The sequence below is a fragment of the Armigeres subalbatus genome, chromosome 1, assembly GCF_024139115.2.
Source record: "Armigeres subalbatus isolate Guangzhou_Male chromosome 1, GZ_Asu_2, whole genome shotgun sequence".
Taxonomy (NCBI): domain Eukaryota; kingdom Metazoa; phylum Arthropoda; class Insecta; order Diptera; family Culicidae; genus Armigeres; species Armigeres subalbatus.
In genome coordinates this window covers 244,962,027-244,976,050 of record NC_085139.1, presented here as the reverse complement: position 1 = coordinate 244,976,050, position 14,024 = coordinate 244,962,027, and the positions used below count along the sequence as shown (strand labels likewise).

At 39.7% G+C, this 14,024-nt stretch overlaps 2 protein-coding genes across 6 annotated transcripts in view; one reads left to right on the top strand and one right to left on the bottom strand.

Annotated features, from left to right (window-relative positions):
• Nucleotides 1-14,024, bottom strand: part of LOC134206283 (inositol polyphosphate-5-phosphatase A-like) — a 134,304-nt gene that overhangs the window by 38,815 nt on the left and 81,465 nt on the right. The window lies entirely within an intron of this gene.
• On the top strand, nucleotides 12,697-13,489 carry LOC134218777 (uncharacterized). The gene is made up of 4 exons (XM_062697731.1): nucleotides 12,697-12,821; nucleotides 12,895-13,023; nucleotides 13,078-13,384; nucleotides 13,471-13,489. Exons 1-4 carry the CDS (start codon nucleotides 12,746-12,748, stop codon nucleotides 13,487-13,489), a joined length of 531 nt encoding a protein of 176 aa, XP_062553715.1. The 5' UTR covers nucleotides 12,697-12,745.

Here is a 14,024-nt window from a genome sequence, read left to right as displayed (position 1 = left end):
TTTGCCGATGCTAATGATCCGAACTGATGTGCAAATCAGCACACCTGAGCACATTTTCGGAATCTTTGTAATATTGCTACACCTGTGGCGAACGAAGAATGCACAACGCAAACGACCGGCAAACAAGTGTTTGAATAAGAATATTTCGCCGCCGGCTTTTCGCGGCTTCTGGCGGTTTGAACAGTGAGTAGTATCAGAACTAGTCCATCAGTTAATTTTCCATGCGAAGTGATTGCCTTAATTCGAGTGAAGCGGATTTGAATGAAATTTTGCACTCGCATTTGGTTTGGAAGATTGAATATTCTTGCCTCCAAATTTTCATCACTCGATTCTGTTTTTACGCGTTTTTTCCACAACAAAAAAATTCCATACCTGGGAGAATTTTTTGGACTTTTTACAAAATTTTATTAATTTTTCATTTGGAGCACACGCATGTACCGGAATACCGTGAATTCGGCATCGTAGCGCTACAGGCACTGTATCATAATCAACCTTTTTCGTACATTTAGGAGCACCTCCCCCCCATTCCAGCAAGTCCGGCCCTGTTTGGAGAGGTAATCATACCATAGATACCATCTACCCGTAGCCGAAATCAATTCCAGACTATGACAGCAGTGCGTACGATTTAAAATCTCACACCGGATGAGGAATCTGAACGACAATTCCGTGAAGCGATTCGATAAAGGAAGCACTCCCTCAAGTACCCTCAAACTCATTATATGAATCGAGTACATACAGCCTAACGCTTCAATGTGTCAGTTTTTGCGGCGGATTGGAAACAAAAACTACCGTATTCGATAAGCGACAAAATCGTTGTACGATAAAGCTTTATCAGATCTTCCGGTTGGGCTCCCCACCATGTTCCCATTACTGTCCGCATGAAGTTGATTCATTGTTGGCATTTCTGATAAAGATGTCTAATGTGCATTCCCTTGGTGCCTTTGGAGTCGAACCAGACTTCAAAATATTTATGCGAAATGCTTTGAGGGTAATGCGTTTGTAAAGATTATAAAACATATTTCCTGGCTAGGTACTTGCATCTCTTGAAAAACTCTCAAGTTAAGAGTAGACAATAGTTCGGTTAGAATGTAATAACACAAATATGATAAAATTATAAATTTCCATGCTTATTCAATTTTCATTGTATCGACTTAAATGAACAACAGATGATTTATTAACATCCTTACAGTCCAAACAATCGAAACAACAATTCAAGTTTTAAATACTGATCACGGAAGACTAATATTTATCAAAGTTTTTTAATGTTTAAGAATCGTTCCCTGTACCAATAATTCTGCTAAATTTATTCTTTTTTGGAATCTATAGTCATCAGGCAAGTACAGTGCGTGTTTCATTCGTCTATAAAACGAAAAGATATCTGTATGGTTTTCGGTGGATCGCGCGTTTGTATTGCTCTTGACTCCGGTCGAGACAAATGCGGAGTTCAGGAATGAACATGATTCGCATGGGACGCAGCCGAAAAGTGAAGCAATTTGGTTCGTACATGTGATGTATAATTAATGCGCGTTTTCATTTGCAATTCATAGAATCCCCTCTCATAGATTGCATCACTCACCAAAGTGAATCCAGATAAAATATCCTATGCAACTAACACCATACCACATCCCAAGACAATCGTGGAGATGCAGAGGTGTTCTCGGGCTCTAGTATCAACGAGAGTCAAACCAACAATCCTTCCTTTCCTATACTGCCGCTAACCGCAAGTCGAGCACATCTGGCTACGGCGTCCATATACAGATGTGCTCGACTTGCGGTTAGCGGCAGTATATGACCGTAAGTATATGACGTGGCCGGCGCCGTTATTGACTTAAAATACGTGAGCTTCTGAAACGTGTACATTGAGAATGGATAGCAAATCCCATGCTCCATTCACGTGGTTCTCTGTGCTATTTCACAAGTTCCAGTCAATCACGGTGTTGCCACTACGAATTGTACGGTCATTACTCTTTATTAACGAGGGGAGTCTCGTAGCGTAGTTGCCTATACGTTCGCCTTATAAGCGAATGGCAATGGGTTCGATTCCCACCCCCTCCACCAAATCCTCGTCGACCGCCTCCTCTTCTCGGAGGCATTCCTCCAACGTACTTCGATTAATAGCAACCGAACAAAGCAACGATCACTGGATTCACAATATGGACAAACGGACACAATGGACTCACGATGAGATGTACTGGCAACGACAACGATAACGAATTGGTGGTTGGTAATTTCATTTGGCGTAAAGTCGTTTGGCATAACGGCCGTTTGGCATAATGATTATTTGGCATAATAGCTGTGTAACCACGGATTTCGGAACTTATGCACCATGTGTTCAATTATTTATAATTATTATTGTTTGAACATTATGGGAGAGATCCTTTGAATTGTTTTGTTTTGAATTAAAGATTGTAACAACTCGCTGCTCGAAGGAACATTGGTAGACTCGATGAAATTTTGTGTTCTGCCTTTCCCACTTAACATCTTTTTACCTCTGAGTCAGTAGGAAGATCGTCGTTGATCGTCTAAGACAAACTACAAGAGACGAAAACTCGAAGAGTAAAATTGTAAGTGCGCATCAGCGAAAACTATTTTATTAGTTATTTCTGCAGGTGATATTATCAACTCTTTAAAAGCACATTTTGTCGTGCACCACCATGCACCATTGATAATCAATTATGTAAACATCATGTTTGAATGTGGTTTAAAGTCAATTTTTAAATAACTACACATTTATAAAAAAAATTAAAATTGTGTAACTTTTTGCTCCTCCGTGTTTTTGCTCGTATACCTTTGGACCTCGTTGGTCCAAAATAACTGGGATAGGCAAATTTTGGGTAAGTATAATTGGATGTGTTGTAACCTGGTTGTAACTATGTCAATTATTATCCGATATTGACAATTCAGGGATCCCTGGAGGCAAGTTTCAAGATATGTTCATGGAACCGACCATGGTCATTGGATACCGGACATATTCCGAGTTTTTCGAAGGTAGGTTCAGAACCGTAAACTTGTGGTGGGTATTAGGATAAGTTATGGTTTAAAATAGAATAATATTAATTTCTGTATAACAGAATAACCACAAATAAAGTAGGGCTCTTGCTGATTCGTGCCGATCGATAGTTTTAAAAGGGACCAGGCCACACATTCATTTAAATCAAGCTTTTTGATCGATTCGATCGACCATTCTTTTTACATTCCAGAAGCCTTCTGATACGTCAATTATGAATAAAAAATGGACCATTGACGAGTCTGGCCGCTTCTGGAACCTACGTATTGCCCAAGGCAAATCTGTAGAAGGGATCATTTCTGATTTAGCGCCGAAACTAGTCATTCGACGGTTCTTTTTTCATGGTTTTCTATCGAACGGACTAGACGGTATGAATAAAAAATGGACCACTGATGACTTTGACTGCTTCTGGGACCTATGGATTGCCTCAGAGGACCCTATAGAGGGGAACATTTCAAATTTTGCACCAGAACAAGTCATTCGAGGCTTCTTTTCTCAAAGTTTTCGGTCATGAAGCGAATAATGAATATAAAATGGATTATTAGAGATTATGACCATTTCCGAAAACTATGAATTGCTCCAAAGAAATCTGTAGGAGGAGACATTTAAGTTTTTGCGTCAAAACAAGTCACTGGACGGCTATTTTTCCATGGATCAGGAGGCGCAGTCTAAATGAAAAATTGATCATTGACGACTCTGACCGCTTCAGGGGCCTATGGATTGCCCCAGGGAAACTTGTAGAAGGGGGCTTTTTAGTTATAGCGCCAAAATTAGTTATTCGACTGCTGTTTTTAATGGTTTCGCCTCCAGGGCCTACGAATTGCTTCAGGGGAACCTGTAGAAGGGGACATTTCAGCCAAGCGGGGGGACATTTCATTCGACGACTCTTTTTTCATGATTTTTAGCTACATCAAGTTTCCACGGCGAAGAGACATTTCTTAAGATTCTAATATTTGATGCAGTAATTGCGTGATTTTTCTTATACGCATGCTCTGATACCTTAGATCTAAATTCGTAATGCAATCTCTTATAGTTTTCTCTTTTCGCCCTACTTACTTCCGCCATATGTTCCTTGAACCTTGCACCTAATGATCTTTTTGTTTGGCCTACATAGATTTTTTCACATTGGAAACAGCTTATTTTATAAACGTCTACCTTATTCAACATCTCTACTTTATCCTTCGTTGTACCCAATGAAGACTTGAGTTGGTTGCTTCTACTTGAGTATACTAGATCGATGTCGAATTTCCTTAGTCGAGGGCGAAGCTGATTGTATTGATCATATGAAATCGAAACTCTTTTCAGCGGCTCATCGATCGGTGTCAGCGTTGTTAGTCCTTTTTGTCGTAGGATCCTTTAGTTCTTGTTGATGATCGCTCGTATAATCCTCTCCTGGTATCCGTTGATTCTCGCTGTTTCCAAGATGTGTTGTAGTTCCTTCGTTTTTCATTCTTCGCTCAGGGGTATCGTCTGCTTGCGTGGATCATGTGATGATATGCTGCCATTTTGTGTTGATACGAATGGTTCAATGTAGTATATGGGATGACTCTCATGGTGTCCGTGGGATTCCTGTAGATTTCGATACTCAATGTTGCATTTGCTTCCCTGGTGATCAGTAGATCCAAGAAAGGTAATTTACCTTCTTTTTCGTCCTCGAAGGTAAATTTGATGTTCTTATGTACCTTGTTTGTCGCTTCCAAAATCCTGGGTAGATTCTTTCGGTTTATGATGCTGACGGAACGACATGGCGAGGAAAGGTGAAGATGTACCTAAATCTGGCTAACTGTTCATGGCGAATTTGGAGAACAATATACAGGAAGAAGAAGTACTACCCGAGCAATTGTAACCTGCGAGTTACAATTAACCCTTTTCGTTTAATTTTGTCGCCGAGTGTATTATGGGCAGTTTGTCTTCGTCTATAATTTGCTACCCATTATGATTTTGTTTTGATATTGCATATGGTGGATTGTAAATATTTTAATTTGTTTATTTTTGAATTAAATTTCGTTCACATTGTTCTGCATAGGGTTTTGTTTTGTTGAATGTAAATTATAGTGCTTGTTTTAATAAGTTTTAAAATAAAGTTAGCGTTAGAGCTCCTCCCGTAGGCCTAAAAGTGTCGCTACATACATAAGCAGCATAACAGCTGAGTAGGGTGGTCTAACCGGTAGTACCGAAACCGGTAATACCGGTATTACCGGCCAATTTTAGGAACCGAAAATACCGGTATTAGAAACGGAAAATACCGGTATTTTCGGTATTTCAAATTTTCTGTCAGTATCAAAAAATTTCGAATAATTTTCACCTACTTATATCAGCTCAACTGCCTGTAATCGCATATCAGTCCCATATGAACAGGAAATCCAGCATAGATGGGGCAAATATTCGGTTACAAGCAGTAAAGACTCATCGAGCAAAAAATACAACAATTAAATGCGCGCATGAGTAACTTTGCCCAAGTAAGCATCATTGACGACGTTTACGCTACAACAAAAATCGATCAACATCGTCATTAATCATACCTGTTGCTTCATTCTCTTAGCCATCTGTCAAACTGCGAATGACTTTTTCTTCCATGAACATTGTTGATATCGTCGAGAACTTTCCCGCAATGTATGATGCTGATGCCAAGGCACGCTGAAATAATTCAAGCCCTCGAACCTGTTCAAGCTGTTGTGGAACTACTGCTCTGTGAGTTCTGCACTCTATATGAAGCCGACGTGGCGTTCCAATTTACGTTGGAACTATTATCAAATCAAGCCACAGAAATTTCCGCCACTATTTCGATGCTTTTAAGGAATGAACCCAAGAGAGACGATCCAAATACGCCGATTTTTTCGTTTTTTTGAATATTTCTGCCATGAAGCAATTAATCAGAAACGATTTAGGCATTTTCTTCGAGACATCCAGAGCTACTTTGATTAAGCAAGCGTATGAAATCTTGAAGCGTCTAATCATTTCTGATGCGATCGTTGAAACTGAGACAACGATCATACCTGACGATCGGTACGAAGAAGATGCCTATATGGATATTTTTCTGGTTTATTGGTTAAAGAAGCACTTGTGAAGAGACTGTACATAGGTGGTAAATACGTTGACGGCAGGAGCCTTGCATACAATCCACAAGGAATTATCCTAATATGAATCGGAAGGGATTAAACTGATTTTCGACGGTCTTGGAATAATTCGTCCTACTTCGGTTGAACCGGAGAAGGCATCCTCAGTAGTTGGCAATTGGCAACATTGCTAACAAAATCCAATGCGGATTGGAAGATGAGTCGCTCAGTATGTAATGTCTACTTAAGTTTCGTTTGGCCCAGCTCAACAAGCAATGATTTTAATATTTGAAGTTTGTCAACAAATATTGTTTTTCAACCAAAACTCCAGATCCAAAGTTTTTCTTTTACAACCTGAAATTTTCACAAAAACCGGTATTCTACAGGTATTACCGGTATTGACTCCATGAAATACCGAATACCGGTATTTGATATAAATGGCCAATATCGACCACCCTACAGCCGAGCAAGGTGGCAGGAGCGATGGTTCGTTTTGGTCTGGTCGATGACGTGCAGCAGAAAAGAAAGGGAGAGTTGCGAGCCACGGACAAATGAGGACGCGTTTCGGTGGATCCGCCAGTTTAGAGTCCGCAAGAAGCATACCCAGCAAACACAAGATCGTATATCATAGCAAATAAGTGTACAAAGTGGAGGCCATATGCGTACACTTTGCATGCAGTTAAATAGAGGCATGCGCCTATATCGCCTCCACCTTGTATACTTATTCGCCATTATATGCGACTTTGTGTTGGCTGGGTACTGTGTTTTTTTTTAGTTGCGTGCGTCAGCTGGATGGTTAATTCCCAGCATCGTCGGAAGTGGAAAATTTGGAGTTGCCCCCAAAGTGCTATGGTTCGGGAACGTTAAGTGCTGTGAAGGTGGAGTGCAAAAGGGTATTGGATCGCCGCCATATTGGGAAGCTCAACGCAAAGGAAATTTCGCTTCCCGGCGATCTAGCAAAAGATCCTAAGAACATCCGCCGTCCTTACTGTGGGGGCTCAGCCAGTACAGTTCATCGCCCCCGCAGTTAATAGTCAAGAAGCCAGGCAGTGCAAAGGGGCGTACTGTCTGGGGCAGAATTCTGTGGAATCTGCCGGACCTACTACGGCGAGTAGTCGGTTCGGTGTTGTACACCAGCGTCGCTAGGGGAGATCCGATAAAGGAGCTTGCTCTTCCTCCTAGCTAAAAGTCAAGGACGGCTGCCGGAGGCAGTCCCTAAAGCCCGAAAGCAAGAAGAAGAGAAAGATGGTGAAAGAAGAGGAAGACTGCGGAGACCAGTTTGCCTGCTGCTGCCGTGCTGTCGTCGACGAAGGGGCCCCAAAGAGAGCAGTGAGTCGACCAGTGCCGTAGTGAGGAGGAGCTGAGAAGGTCAGATAGAATATAAGGTTTTTTTTTAATTTGAAATATTTCTTCTTTTTGCTCATTTTGTTCATCCGAAATCGGAAGGTAAGTAGGGTACTCCCCTGCTCTAGGCCGCCCTGCCGAGGCAAATCAGTAAGTGGAGGCCACTGAGCTTTCAAAATGGTTGAGATACGTCGACGACATTTTCAACATCATCAACCGAATGGATCTACCCAGGATTTAACCCTAAAATTTTAAAACTTGTAATAAGTCATCATTAAATGCGAGTTTTTACACTCCAAATATGTTGACAAATCAAAAAAGATTGTCGTCTAAACATATGTTTAACAGCGCGTGCCCTTTGAAGATGTACTGCAATAGCTATCCTGCCTATGCGGCCGGCAGCACTGAAACGCGATGACAGCGCTGCTGCCTGTTACAATGCGTGAAGTTCTATATGCAATACGAGTTATAGTAACAGGTTACAGGTGATATAAACTTTCAACAAACAAACCAAAGCTAATGAAACTACATGCTTAGATACCTGATCTATCCATAACATAGTACCGTGAGTGTTCCATATTCTGCGCGGTTCCTAATTCTGCGCACTTTTACACTAAAACACTTTTAAAATTTTATTTACTGTTTATAATATGTTTAATGAAATGTAACCGGAAACTAGTTTATGTATATTTCGATATGGGTGGAAAACAAAACAATAAATTTCTACCTATTTCGAAAATATGAACAAAAACATAAACAGCAGAATCGAAAACGTCAAAAAATGGCCTCCATTAGCGGCAGTGCGTAAGACGCTCCTGTAAAAAGTTGGTTCAAATGTGGAAAAAAAAACAAGTTTAAACTCATTTTTTTTATCTAGCTGCAAACAGTAAGTATTTGTTTATTTGATGTAGCGGAATTCTGGTTCCAGAGTATAAAATGAACAAAATAAGAAACAAAATACTTTGCGCAGAATATGGCACTAATTTTTACTCATGTTCCTAAATGTGCGCAAACCATGAAACCCAAAGGAAGAAAAATGCAATACCCAATCAGGCAAGCGGAATTGGCTATTGTTGATATACGAAAAGGTATGATGGTGTGTGTTGTAACGTTGGACTGCGTGCGTGAAGCTTCTATCCGTTTATCGTTTCTGGCTTGATTATTTGTTATTTTTATTCTCGTAATTTCGTTTAATGCGCGTAATCAAAAGTGCATTCGAAGCTGATTCCAGTGATATAGTTTTCGATCGTTTTGCACTGGTAATAAAGCTATAAAAAAGAAAAACAATTCTCGACAACGCCATCGAAACATCATCGTCCTAGTTGAATCTACCGTCAAAGTGTCATTACCGTCTACGACATAGCATCCCGCTTAACGATGCGCTTTGGTTGCGGTAAATGCTCCCTACCCATCGGTGGACTAGATGAGAGTATCGATTGTAGTGGATGCAATGTAAGATACCATTTACACTGTATGAATATGAACCAGTATCAGTGGCGTGTATGCGTCGATTTTGAAAACGTACTTTGGTTGTGTGATGACTGTCTATCGTCATTCCGCAAGAACCATTCGCCGTCAGCAATAGATGAGCCCAATGTGCTAGTACAAGATAAGCAAAAGGAGGAGGGCAAAATCGAGCATATTGTTAGTGCACTTCAATCCGAAATGACGATTTTAAAACAAAGGAAGTTTTTTTTTACGCGGTTTTTTTTTACGCGGATATTTTTACGCGGTACCGACGTAAAAAAAACCGCGTTATTTAAAAAAAAAACGACGTAAAAAAAACCGCGCTATTTAAAAAAACGACGTAAAAAAAAACCTATTGGGGGACTTAGAAAATTTTATATGTTGGTGCCTGCTGGGGACTTAGAAAATTTTAAATTGGGAACGGGGCTTCTTCCTATTTGTTTGCTAGGTGTTGTTTGTAGGTCATAGTACGCTAGTATGGATCGTGATATGGTACATGGTTTTTGTGATATGAAACCAGGAATGTGTTCCGATCTATGCTCAAACTCATCCAAGAATCTCCTGAAATAAGGCCTTGAGATCTATAAAGATCTGTACTCTTGTTTCAAATATGGTACATGCTCTGTGTGACTTATAGAATAGATTGTGTTCAAAGAATAAGTTATAGGTCATCCAAAAAATTCCCGAAGCAAGGCCTTTAGATCTACACGCGTAACCAAAGATCTGTCGGCCTGTTTCAAATATGGTACATGCTCTGTGTGACTCATAGAATAGATTGTGTTCAAAGCCTAAGTTATTGGTCATCCAAAAAATCCCGAAGCAAGGCCTTGATATCTACACGCGTAACCAAAGATCCGTCCGCCTGTTTCAAATATGGTACATGCTCTATGTGACTCATAGAATAGATTGTGTTCAAAGCCTAAGTTATTGGTCATCCAAAAAATTCCGGAAGCAAGGCCTTTAGATCTACACGCGTAACCAAAGATCTGTCCGCCTGTTTAAAATATGGTACATGCTCTATGTGACTCATAGAATAGATTGTGTTCAAAGCCTTTGTTCTTTGGTTACGCGTGTAGATCTAAGGCCTTGCTTCGGGAATTTTTTGGATGACCAATAACTTAGGCTTTGAACACAATCTATTCTATGAGTCACACAGAGCATGTACAATATTTGAAACAGGCGGACAGATCTTGGTTACGCGTGTAGATCTAAAGGCCTTGCTTCCGGAATTTTTGGATGACCAATAACTTAGGCTTTGAACATAATCTATTATATGAGTCACACAGAGCATGTACCATATTTGAAACAGGCGGACAGATCTTTAGTTACGCGTGTAGATCTAAAGGCCTTGCTTCGGGAATTTTTTGGATGACCAATAACTTAGGCTTTGAACACAATCCATTCTATGAGTCACACAGAGCATGTACCATATTTGAAACAGGCGGACAGATCTTTGGTTACGCGTGTAGATCTAAAGGCCTTGCTTCGGGAATTTTTTGGATGACCAATAACTTAGGCTTTGAACACAATCTATTCTATAAGTCACACAGAGCATGTACCATATTTGAAACAAGAGGACAGATCTTTATAGAACTCAAGGCCTTATTTCATAGATCTCAAGGCCTTATTTCATGAGATTCTTGGATGAGTTTGTGCATAGATCGCAACACATTCCTGGTTTCATATCACAAAAACCATGTACCATATCACGATCCATACTAGCGTACTATGACCTACAAACAACACCTAGCAATCAAATAGGAAGAAGCCCCGTTCATTATAAGTCCCAATTTAAAATTTTCTAAGTCCCCAGTAGGCACCGGCATAAGAAAAATTTTCTAAGTCCCCAGTAGGCACCAACATATAAAATTTTCTAAGTCCCCCAATAGGTTTTTTTTTACGTCGTTTTTTTAAAATAGCGCGGTTTTTTTTTACGTCGTTTTTTTGAAATAACGCGGTTTTTTTTTACGCGGTTTTTTTTTACGCGGTACATGGAGCGACGTAAAAAAAAACCTTAGTGTATTGCAGACCTACAGCAATCGATGAGCAGTGGTTGTCAACCGATTCATAGCAGGATAGCAAAACCGTCCACTTCTACGCCTCAAATAAATTCAAATTGCTTAGACCGGTCATCGAATTCAAATGATTCGGGTCAGCTGTTCAGAGGATCAAATGTAGAAAATATCTCCGTCGGCATTCGTAAGTTCTGGATATTCTTTACCAAAGTGGCTAAACATGTTTCAACCGATGCAATGCGCGAAATGGTATCCAATGCTTTGCAATCAACGGAGCAACTAGAAGTTGTGAAGCTAGTCCCGCGCTGGAGTAATTTGGAGGATCTGCGATATGTATCGTTCAAAGTTGGTATAAACTGGAAGGACAAGGAAAAGGCGCTAGCAAAATCAACGTGGCCAACGGGATCAATGTTCAGGAATTTGTGAATCGTGAATTTAGTTATTGGGAGCCGTAAAAAAATGAATGCTTTAATATTTTTGTTAGTTTTGATTGACTGTTCTTGTAGTTTGTTCTTTATCGTTAAATTGTTACATGCTCGTTATTCTAAGTGAATGTGAATTATTTGTATTAGATTAAGTAAACAATCATTGGGGCAACATTTTGCCTGTTGATTGAGATCAAATAAACAAATCTGTCCGTCAAGCTTCAAAAAGACACCTTGTTCCGGAAAGTACGGATTCGTTTCTCGCCATCCAGGAAAACCAACTGTGTTGTCCAACGAAGAGGAAGATCGCATTGAACAATGGATCATAAATTCTGCGAAAGTTGGTTTACCAGTAGATTCCATGCGAATCTTCCGTTGCATATTATCTAAGCTGCACTCGCAAGTCCAATAATCCGTTTGCTGAGAAAGCCCCTGGGCGTAAGTGGCTGCAACATTTTCTGGGTCGTCCGAAAATTTCTCGAAGAATTCCAAGCTCCCTTTCGAAACAGCGAACGTGCGTTGTGACGTGGGCGTGAAATTTGACCGGATAAAATGTAAACATTCGCATAATCACAGTGTTTTACTGTACATTTCCCAACACTGCTAACGCTAATTCCGAAAAAGAGTGTAACACTGTACTGTTTTCAGCAAACGCAGCCGGAATGTTGGCGCCACCATTAGTGTTGTTCCCGTATAAGCAACGGCTACCTGGTGAAATTGCGAACAGCGCACCGGCTGGTTGGTCTATCGGTAAAAATCCGTCAGGATGGATGAACCAGGAAACTTTCTACTATTATCTAAAGAATGTATTTTATCCGTGGATTATCGAAAAGAACATTCCTCTACTGGTTGTGGTTTTCGTCGATGTACATAAATCACACCTGTCTTATCAAGCCACAGAGTTGTGTCGTGATAAAAAGATTGAACTAGTTGGTCTCATCCCAAATGCTACACATGTACTGTAGCCATTGGACGTATCGTTCTTTAGGGGTTTGAAAGTGCAGTGGAACAACCATCTCATAGAGTGGCGCATCTTTTATGCTGGTGAACCCATCAAGATGCACGAATTTACACCGTTGTTAAAACAGGCGGTAGACAATATTCCAAATATCACGAATACTCTTGTAAATGGATTTCGTAAATGTGGAATATCGCCATGGAACCCAGACGCTGTCAACTATGAGATGCTTTTAAACACAGAGTTGCATCACAATATAAGTATCAAAAACAGTACACACTCTTCCGCTTTGAATGAGAGTTCTTTTATTGCTAATGCTACTTCTATTTTAAACGGATTGGAATCGCATCTTACATTGCGACAAATAAGCAGTTTCGAGCAACATAAAAAAAAAGTCAAAATGGCCAGGAAAGATCGAGGACACTAATTTATTTTACCTGTGGCAACGAGTTAAACAAGATGTAGTGGAGGAAATGTATTCAAAAGTCAACATTTCGGCAAACACAGAATACGATTGTTTCCGAGGATTTGAGGATTCTGATCTCGAAGGTATAGTGATTAATGCATACATATAACATAATAAGAATTATCTATACAGCTATATGATACCTAATATTTGTAGCTGAACGACGTAAAATTCATGACATGTACCAACTAACAAGCAATCCAGAGCATTTGATTGATGACATCGAGAATAACTTGATGACCGAAAAGACAATAGATGATACTGTTGGTACCGATGTGTTGAACGGTAATATTTCGTTAAAAAGTTGATACATAAAAAAAATTAAATATATATTTTTAGATAACCAACGTTCCATACATGCAACAATTTCCAACATCGCTCTTGATGAGTCTCCGACTGTGACGAAGGAGAACATGCATTTGTCCTATGAAGAACCAGAGTACGGCATCGAGGATGATTTTTTTGATAAAGCCTTCCGTATTCCCGGTACTGTAAAAAATATTCTTAAACCCAAGCAAAATCGACAACGGCCACCTGCTGTTGCGACTAGTGAAAAAACGAAAGCTGGAGGAAAAATCTGTAAAACGCAAAAAACGCAAAACTTTACAAAACGGGACAAATTAAGTAAGAAAAGTATCTGTAATAAGTACAAAAACCAACTTAATTCACCAAGTGGTGATACTGCCTTTCTCGCATTTAGCCAAGACACCAACCTTATATGGCGCTTTATAGTTCGATACTATTTTCTTAATAACTTTCAAACGCAATGGTCGATCGTTATCAAATTCAATAGTGATCAACAAAGGTTTCTCTCCCGTCGAATGCAACTTGTTGCGATAAAATCGATTAAGAATTACTATATGAAAAAGTGGCTAATGTTTTTCGATTTTCGTGTGCACACACACACACATACACACGGACAGACAGACATTTGTTCAGCTCGACGAGCTGAGTCGATTGGTATATACCATCTTGGGTCTCCGAGACTTCTATAAAAAGTTCGATTTTGAAGTGAAATGATAGCCTTTCGGTACAACTTTGTTGTACGAGAAAGGCAAAAGGTACAAAAACTGATGAACTGGCTTCAAACGCACATCATTTAATGAAAAATAAAATAAAACTAAAAGGTGTATTTTTATTCATATGCGCAGAATTAGGAACATTGTGCGCAGAATATGGAACATTTCATAATCAGTGCGCAGAATTAGGAACAATATCACATTTTCCAAAACGATCAATAACTTATGTTCTTTGTCTATTCACTCCAAATTCACATTATTCTTATA

What these genes read in the sequence shown, in the direction of transcription:
- LOC134218777 (XM_062697731.1), top strand. Translation starts at nt 12,746, where the DNA reads ATGTATTCAAAAGTCAACATTTCGGCAAACACAGAATACGATTGTTTC. An exon ending in TGAGGATTCTGATCTCGAAG is followed by an intron (nt 12,822 to 12,894) that starts GTATAGTGATTA and finishes TAATATTTGTAG; the next exon opens with CTGAACGACGTAAAATTCAT. An exon ending in TGGTACCGATGTGTTGAACG is followed by an intron (nt 13,024 to 13,077) that starts GTAATATTTCGT and finishes ATATATTTTTAG; the next exon opens with ATAACCAACGTTCCATACAT.